General features: G+C 43.2%; 1 protein-coding gene across 1 annotated transcript; it reads left to right on the forward strand.

Annotated features, from left to right (window-relative positions):
• Positions 1-2,430: 2,430 nt before the first annotated feature.
• LOC119310421 lies at positions 2,431-6,482 on the forward strand. The gene is made up of 3 exons (XM_037586182.1): positions 2,431-3,941; positions 4,035-4,272; positions 5,884-6,482. The coding sequence occupies exons 1-3, from the start codon at positions 2,484-2,486 to the stop codon at positions 6,174-6,176; spliced, it is 1,989 nt and encodes a 662-aa protein (XP_037442079.1). The 5' UTR covers positions 2,431-2,483; the 3' UTR covers positions 6,177-6,482.
• The last annotated feature ends 2,546 nt before the right edge of the window (positions 6,483-9,028 follow it).

Below are 9,028 nucleotides of genomic sequence, written 5' to 3' on the forward strand. Positions count from 1 at the left end.
ATAAATTTCATAGTTCCCGAAACCCTCGTAGAGACAGACGAGAGAATTTTATCGTTGTTGTAAAGCTCTGTTTGGAAGCGATCCCATCTGGAGCCTTGTTTGGGAAACCTTTTGGGACCTCCCGTTTGGTTTTGGGATGGTTTTAGAAGTGTTTTTTTTCTCATCAGGTTTTTCGTTTTTTAACATACTTTTTCCTTTTTGTTTTCTTAATTGATGCATTTTTTCAAATTTTAAATTTTGTTTCAATTGAGAAAAAAATTGAGGAAAAGTTTTTGAATTTCATGAGCATTTTTTAAAATCATGAACATTTTCCGAATTTGTGAACACTTTCTAAAAATCATGGAATTTTACAAAGTCGTGAGTAGAGAAGTTTTTGAAAAGATACCTCGTTTTTCAGGATCAAGCATACCACCTCAGAATAGTCTACGTGGCCCCTTGTTTTTTGCTACAATTTGAGAGCGACAGACCCGATGCTACTGACGAATAAGCCAACATTAATAGCTGGTCTAATTCTGCGACAAAAGAGCTTTCTTTCCGAACAAATTTATCCATCTGTGGCCTACGCTAGTGGAATATCTTTTTGGTTTGTATTCTAGCTTAGTTCTACAGGGACTAGAAAAAGACTTTACTGAAGAGTCTTTTTTAATTAGTCCCTGGGACTAGAAAAAGTCTTTAAGACTTCTGAACTAAACATCCACTGAGCCGGCATAACATTTCGAGATTTTACGAAGTCATAGCATGCGGGACGACATCTACTCCCACTTAGTGAACATTGCGGGAGCTTGGTTCCCGCTCGCTGGCAGACTCGGACGTAGCGTGAGCGCGATTGCTTTCTTTTGTCGTAGTGGAGCCGGGCCACCTGAAGCGCGATACAAATTCTTTTTTTAGGGTAAAATAAAAAGCGCGATCCCCTGATGTTATGGGGATGGGCTAGTTAATGCCATATAAATATAGGCCGTGGGCCTCGCCAATAGAAGGTGCGTGGCGCATAGCCGCCGTGGGGAGTGTAGGGACGGAATTTCCTATTCGACGCTCTCTGCGTCGAACAGTCGAGGTAACGCACACAGCCAGGATACTAACCGAACGACTGGGCCGGCCCATCTATATGGCTAACTAGCAAACCGCATCTGGTTTTTAGGAACTTTCTGGAAGGTTCTAGCCCAGGTTTCTAATGCTTTTGGGAACCTTCTAGTGGGTTCCTGAACCGTTTCTTCGACTGGTTTTCTGGTTTCTGTTTGTTTTTTATTTTTCATTTTTCGTTTTTTGTTTTTTGTTTTTTCCTTTTATGTTTGTATTCTTTTTTTCCTTTTCGGTTTCTATATTCTTTTTTCCTTTTTGTTTTCTTTTCTTTATGATTTTGTTCAAAATTTCAATACTTTCCCATCTTTGTTCAAGACTTAAAAAGATGAATTCATCTCAAAGACCATTCACAAATTTTGGGAAATTGTTCACAATTGGTTTTAGAAAAAATGTTAATGTTTTCAATTTTTGTTCGGGAGTTTGATAAAATGTTCCTATTTCAAACATTGTTCACAAATTTCAAGATTTTTTTATATTTTACAATTTTTGTTCAGGAGTTTAAAAAAATGTTCGTGAATTTTAAAAAATGTTCGTGTTTTATTTTTTTTGGAGAGTTCCAAAAATTTTCGTAAATTTTTAAAAATGTTTGTGTTTCCAATTTTTTTCCAGAGTTTAAAGAAATGTTCCCATTTTTATAAAAATGTTTGCATATCCAAAATTTGTTCTGGAATTTGGAAAATGTTTCAGTTTTCAGAAAAAAATGTTTTCAAAAAATGTTCTAGTTTTCAGAAAGTGTTCATGTTTCCATAAATTGTGCACGTTCTCAAATTTGTTCTACCGGTTCAGAAAATGTTCCAGTTTTCAGTTTTTTGTGTTTCCAAAAATTGTTCCTGTTTGCGAAAGTTGTTCGCAAATTTCCTGAAATGTTTCAGTTTCCAAAAATTGTTCATGTTTTCAAATTTGTTATGCAGTTTCAAAAAATGTTCACGTTGTAATTTTTTTAGTATTTACAAAATTGTTCCTGTTTTAAAAATTGTTCACAAATTTTATTATTTTAAAATTTTCTATTTTTTCTGGAATTTCGAGCAAAAAAATCAAAAACACGAAAAAAGGAAAAAAAACGTTTGGATCTTCGTTGTTTCGGTTCTTATATTATTGCCCTACACATGTAATCGTTCGTTGTGACTATGTCTACTGGCTAGCACAAGTCGCGTCTTTCACCAAAGGTCCTGGGCTCGATCCCTATAGTACTCGAATTTTTTGAGACGTGAACAGACTCGCGCTACAGTTGCGCTGGTCGCTAGCTTGGGCCGGCCCAGTCGGGTAGGCGCCTTTGCGTGCGTCCGGCAATTTGCCGCAAAGAGCGGCACATAGGACCTCCCTGTAGGGACTTGCGATAAGAGGGGAATATCGGGGGAGAGAACGAGGAATCTAGGGTTCGGTTCCATCTTAACCCCTCCCAGATGCCTCTCCCAAATCAACAGCCGGCGGCGGCGGCGGCGGCGGCGATCGAGCACATCTATAAGCCGGAGGACACTTCAAGGTTCGAGCCACGGCTCAAGGTTGTAAATCGGGAGAAATCGGAGCTTCTCCATAAGATCCGCGACTCGTATGATCGTGCCCGCGAGCGGCTCGCCAAGGCGACGGCATTCAAAGAGGAGATCTTCCTCGGCGCCGGCCTCTCCTTTGGCCTTCTCGATCCGACCACCAACATCATCTACAACACCCTCGTCGCCTCCAACCTCTGCGACGAGAAAATCCAGGGTGTTCAGGACGGGAACATAGCCGAGCGCTCCCTGGACGGCCTTGTCGCCTTCCTCACCTTCTTCTTCCGCTACCTCGCAAACTGGGAAGCCGTGCGCTACCTGCTCCTCGCCGATGCGGACCTCGTCTACGCGATGCGCCTCGTTGTGCATGACCGGTGTATCTCTCCCTTCAACTTGAACTCTGATACCAGCAAGTCCGACGTACGCACTGCCCTCATGTGCGCTGCGCTGGCCTCTAAGCACATGGATCCCCACCACCTCGTCCACACCTGGCTGTCGCCGATTCGCCCTCTGCAAGAAGCCGTCCAGGTGATCAACAATGACATCAATAAATTCAGCTGTGACCCGCTGCATCATGCTTGCTGGGGCCCTGTCATGCAAATGCAACCCCTTGATTTCGCTTGGAAGCGCGCATTTGATCTCCCTCGGTTGCCATCCACCACCGTGCAGTATCGTCCTTATCAGTCCATGAAGTTTGTTCTCCTCGGGCTAATCCACACCTTCTACCTGAATGCACTTGCCCTCCTCCCGGCCGGTGAGCTCCGGTCTTGCTACCACCACAGCATGCTCAAGGCTGGCCACTGCTATGGCCCCTTCGACCCTGTCTCCAACATCATCATCAACACTATCTGGTATAACACCGTCTCCCCGCCGAGCCAAAAACTTGAGCTTGATATGATCAGTACCATGAGTCTGTTACGCATTGAGGCTCGCTCCTTCTATGGCCTTGTTTCTTTCCTCTGCACTTCGGGCAAGAAACTCTATGAAGCCATGCGCTTCTTGCTCATTTCTGATTGCACTTTGGGAAAGACTCAGCCCTTTTCGAACCCTTTGTCTGACTTTGGGGATGAAAACAAAAATTTTCATGCCTTCAGGGCTGCCGGTGTGGCTGCTTGGCACCCCGACCCTGTCGCGCAAGCAGAATTTATTTCCAAACGCAGTCATACATTAATCCGTCATAAGATTAATGCTCCACTCGACTCTGCTGATGTTGACCGCATCACCAGAAAGATGTTTCAAGGACCTCCCACCCCTGGCAACTCACTGCAGCATCAATCCGATCCCATGCCCAAGCTATATAAAATTCCGGATGAGCATACAAGAGTCTCTAAGAAAGTCAAAGCAGCGCTGGCCTCATATGCACTGGAGAACAGAGTTAGTTCATCTTGAGATTTGTATCTTTACTTCTAGTTATCACCCTGACATGTTACAGTCACTGATTTGCTCCTTGCCTCTGCCTACTTACAGGAATCCACGTATGATCTTCATGTTATTTGTGGCGTCAACCATAATGTGTCTGGCCCTGAATACTGTATGGATGTTGACAAACCCATTTTCATATATCATCACATTCATGTTAATTTTCTGGCAAGTCAAGGAGGTGGAGATCCAAAACTCTTCTTCGCTGAACTTAGCAATGACGATGCAGAGGACGGAGGTCGGAAGGTCTTGTGTTGTCCTGTGAATTTTCCCAAACCACGCCAAGGTATCCTATATATTTTTTCATTCATACAGCAAGTTGACTAAACCTACATGGTAGCATCTGGACATCTGTAAAACCACATTTTTAAGTCTCAACGCTCTACTGCTGATACAAAAGTTTTTTAAATAAATTGGAACATTTCTCATTCTGCAGTTTGGTGAAGTTTGAAACATTCAGATCAACCCACACTACTGTCTGGTATTGTGGCCTTATCTTTACGACTGTTTGGTGTAAATGTATTCCTAATTTGAAACCAATACAGCAACAGATTAGTTCGAAGTGTCTGCCCTGGTCGTCCATATCTGATCTACAATCTGGGTAAAATTTTCCGTTTGATCTAAAGCATGCTTCTCGAGTTGATGAGTCGTTCTGGGGTAGCAACTCGGAAAAAGTCGAGCCTGCAGTTGCGACTAGTCGTGACTCGAGTCATGAGTCGACACTAAAGTTGAGTCCGACATTTTTTTGCGACTCATCGACTAGTCGACGACTAGTCACGTGACTAGAAATCCATGATCTAAAGCCAAGATGCTCAACAAACTGATTATTTACTTCTCTAGCTCGAAGTTGCTATCCACTGGGTCCACTAGGTCCCCTCTAAGAATGAACTATGGAAACTGAAGAAGTCATCTAAAGCTCAATAAGTTGGCTGAACCAAGTTTGACTTTTGCTTAGATGCATATATACTTATATGAATTAGATTTATCCGGTAGTTACCATAACAGATCATACCGATTGTTGTAAACAACACATTCTGGTCCAAATCTTGCTACACACTGTCAGTGAGCATCATGAGTAGTACTTGTCCAAAACTTCTGATATATAAACTAGAGTGATCGACTAAATCTATTATTATGTCTCAACCAACCTGATGATCCAACAAGCATTGCACACGAGTATTTATTTAAGTACTCAAGCGTATGGACATCAATGCTAACTATACAAAGTATAATGAAATCTGATCAGGGTTCAGTTTGTGAGTTGCACACTTCATTTGAAGTAGATTCAGTTGGAATGTATTGCTGTGTAAATCTTTATAAGTAAAATGCATGATGGTTCCCTGTTCCTAGGAAATTGCGTATTTAGGTTCTTAATTAAAGTTCATTTAAGTAGTCATCAGCCGTTCAAACTGGTCCAATTTATGATGTGGCATTATACTCGTTTTGCTCCCTGGCCTTGTGTTGGATTGTTATAAGATAGTTTGCTGAAAAAAAAAACATCTTTGAACCCCACCTAGCTGGGGCCTGGGAGCCCTATGTCAGCTACCACAGTATCATAGAGTACTTCTATTCTATGCGTTGCAGTCTAGTTTTAGGCAGGTATCAGTAGGGGTTATCCCACCCGGATGTTTGCATGATCAGCCAATTTCTCTTTAGTTATAAAGAATAATAAGAAATGGTTAGGATTTAAAGCTTCCCCTTCCAACCTTTTACAGCTGTTAGCAGAAGCATCTGAGTTGCTTGCGACAAAAATAAACACTATCTATGCATGAATAGATAGTTGTTGGGAAAACTGAGTTCCTCAGAAATTTCATTTTGCAACTTCTTTTTATTGCCGATAGGCTATGCTAAAGTCTTTGATGGGTGCTAATCTAGTTATCTTGTTTGTGTGCTTCAGAACAAATCCGCTGCATGTACTGTGATTATGAAGGGACTAAAATTGTGCACCCGGCTATGGAGGAATTCCAATTTAGAGGTCACGACCCAGAGTTTCAGAACATGGCCTGTGGTATAGATCCCTACGAAGACGAACCGTGTCCAGATGGTGTTACGCAGTTCTACACAAACTATAGAATCATCAGCATCTCGTGCGGGGCATTAGATAATGTGGGAGCAGTGGACGATGACTCTGATGACGGCACTGATGAGGAAGATGACAGCGATTATATTAGCGAATCTGAATCTGAGTAAGGTGGGTTTTGCTAGCGTTACCCACAAGCAGTTAGTTTCCAACCCGATTGAAGATATTGGGACGTCGAGGTCCTACCCGTTAGTTTTCTACATTGCTGTAGCCATAGTTAAGATATTCCGATGAGCGTGCCGTTTAGTTTGTTTATTATTGGATGTGCTGAGAGTATTCTGAATGCAGATGTTGCAAGTTCGTTCACCATTAGCTATAATTTCACAAAGCAAGTTTAATCTGTTTCATGTTAAATCGTCTGTCCGTTATGATGAGGATGATAATAATAATAATCCCACGAAATTGAATGTTCTACATTACAAGAAAATTAAGTTCTTTGAGGTAAGCAAGTGTGAAATTTTTCCTTTCATATATACACAAGAGATAGGAATTTGCTTCCAAGGTATTTGTGCTTCTCAATTGCTAAGGGAGTACAGCTATTTACTTACTGCATCAGATATATAACAATGAAGTTTCGTAACAGAATCTCCTCTGCCAAGTTCCTGCGCATAGCCATAAGCTATGTATGACTTTGGGCCCATGTCAATCTTTAGAATGTCATCAGGAAGCAATGCGGGGACACTTAGCAAGCAAGATATCAAATTTGTGTACGGTTGAAAGGGTAAAAGAATTGATGTATTCCACTCCATGCGAAGGTAAAAGCTCTTCAAAATGATTTGAAGTAGGCCAGTCCTTCAATTTAAGAATTTCGGGCCATTCATTTTGATACACCCGACCATAATAGTATCCATTGAAGAAATCCTGTGTGCGTATCTCGACCTGGATTATTTAAACACAAAAGGTGAATTTCCTTTCTGGGTAATGAGAAACGAAAAACATATGACTACACTGATCAAGTCCGCATGAAACAGATTAATTCAACCCCTTCATCCATCCTAACAGAAATTTGTCTGAATATATGTTCTCTTGGAACCTTGCACTTAAATTAAATTACATATTTCAGACAACTGTGATGAGTTATTCCTGAAATAACCAAAGAAAAGTGTACTTCAAGACAGTAAACACTTTCCAGCTAATGAGCTCATGGGACTGAACAATTTTTTTTTGGGTGACGGTGAACGAATTAATCGACACCAAGACCTTTTCAATATTCAGGATGCTAATAATTGTATTGAAACCGATGGATAGGTATAAAATGCTCATCATAATTACAGAAAATTGGTAAATGTGTAACACGATCAGCTACCAGATACCTTTGGAAAAAATTCTAGATCTTGGCAACAAAGTGTTTTTTTTACACCTCAATGTCTTATGTATTGGGAATCAGTTGACAAACAAATACTCCCTTCGTATCAAAATATAAGTGTCAAAAAGCATCTTATATTTTGATACCGAGAGAGTACACTATAAAGGTACCTGTTCGTTTTGACCAGCAAATGCAACACAGTTACAGTCACTAACCTGGGATTTGAGTTTTATCTGTTCTACACGCTAGAAAATAGGAACAGCTTAGCTATCCACATGTGCGTGCTAATGTTTTACTCCCTCCATCCAAAATAAAGCATGTGATAGAGCAAACAGTTTTTAGAGCAACTCCAATAGGGCGACCCATTTCGTCCGCGGGTGTCTATTTGGGTCAGCGCGGACACAAAAGTCGGCCCAACGCGCCGACCCAAATGGACGAGCGTTCGCTTTTCGTCCGTGGGCGACCCATTTTCGGCCCATTTTTGAGCCGGATTTGCGTCGACGCGGACACGAGACGGACGCGCGCACGCTCGCCTTCTCCCCCCGGGCCCGCTGGTCGGTGGCACATTGGCAAACCCTCGCCCGCCTCCTTCGTCGCCGACGCCACCGCCCATTTTTTCCGGTGACTCTGCTAGCTGCTGGCGCCGCAACATCTGCTCTGCAACGCCGCCACCTCCCACGTCGCCCGCCATCGCCGTCTTGCCGCCGGGGAACCGACAGCTTCCCACCCCGCCCCTCCCCCCGACACAGCCGCGACCGCGACCAAGAAGCCGCCTCACCGCCCCGGCCAGATCCTCATCGGCACGCTTGTCGGACGCCGCAGGGCAGCTAGCTGGTCCGTGCGCGCCGCGACTCTCTTCGCCGGCCATCTCCTTCGTCGACGCCCGCAAACTGTCCCACAGTTTGCAAACTATTCAACAGTTTGCAAGGTACAAAATGGACTTCGCCTACGATTTTTTTTCACAATTTCCTTTGCGATTGTGACGCCCCCAATTCAATCATACACTAATCATGCACGCAAACGTGTACGATCAAGATCAGGGACTCACGGGAAGATATCACAACACAACTCTAAAAACATAAATAAGTCATACACGCATCATAATACAAGCCAGGGGCCTCGAGGGCTCGAATACAAGTGCTCGATCATAGACGAGTCAGCGGAAACAACAATATCTGAGTACAGACATAAGTTAAACAAGTTGCCATAAGATGGCTAGCACAAACTGGGATACAGATCGAAAGAGGCGCAGACCTCCTGCCTGGGATCCTCCTAAACTACTCCTGGTCATCGGAGGCGGCCTGCACGTAGTAGTAGGCACCCTCGATGTAGTAGGGGTCGTCATCGACGGTGGCGTCTAGCTCCGGGGCTCCAACATCTGGTTGCGACAACCAGGTAAAAAGGAAAGGGGGAAAAGAGGGAGAAAAGCAACCGTGAGTACTCATCCAAAGTACTCGCAAGCAAGGATCTACACTACATATGCATGGGTATTTGTGTAAAGGGGAAATGTCGGTGGACTGAACTGCAGAATGCCAGAATAAGAGGGGGATAGCTAGTCCTGTCGAAGACTACGCTTCTGGCAGCCTCCATCTTGCAGCATGTAGAAGAGAGTAGATGGTAAGTTCACCAAGTAGCATCGCATAGCATAATCCTACC

This window comes from Triticum dicoccoides, chromosome 5B (assembly GCF_002162155.2).
Source record: "Triticum dicoccoides isolate Atlit2015 ecotype Zavitan chromosome 5B, WEW_v2.0, whole genome shotgun sequence".
In the NCBI taxonomy this organism is placed as follows: Eukaryota; Viridiplantae; Streptophyta; class Magnoliopsida; order Poales; family Poaceae; genus Triticum; species Triticum dicoccoides.

Bases quoted from the DNA above. Each gene is read 5' to 3' on its own strand.
- LOC119310421 (XM_037586182.1), top strand. From the start codon at position 2,484: ATGCCTCTCCCAAATCAACAGCCGGCGGCGGCGGCGGCGGCGGCGATC. The intron at 3,942-4,034 runs GTTAGTTCATCT...GCCTACTTACAG, and splicing joins CATATGCACTGGAGAACAGA to GAATCCACGTATGATCTTCA. The intron at 4,273-5,883 runs GTATCCTATATA...TGTGTGCTTCAG, and splicing joins TTTTCCCAAACCACGCCAAG to AACAAATCCGCTGCATGTAC.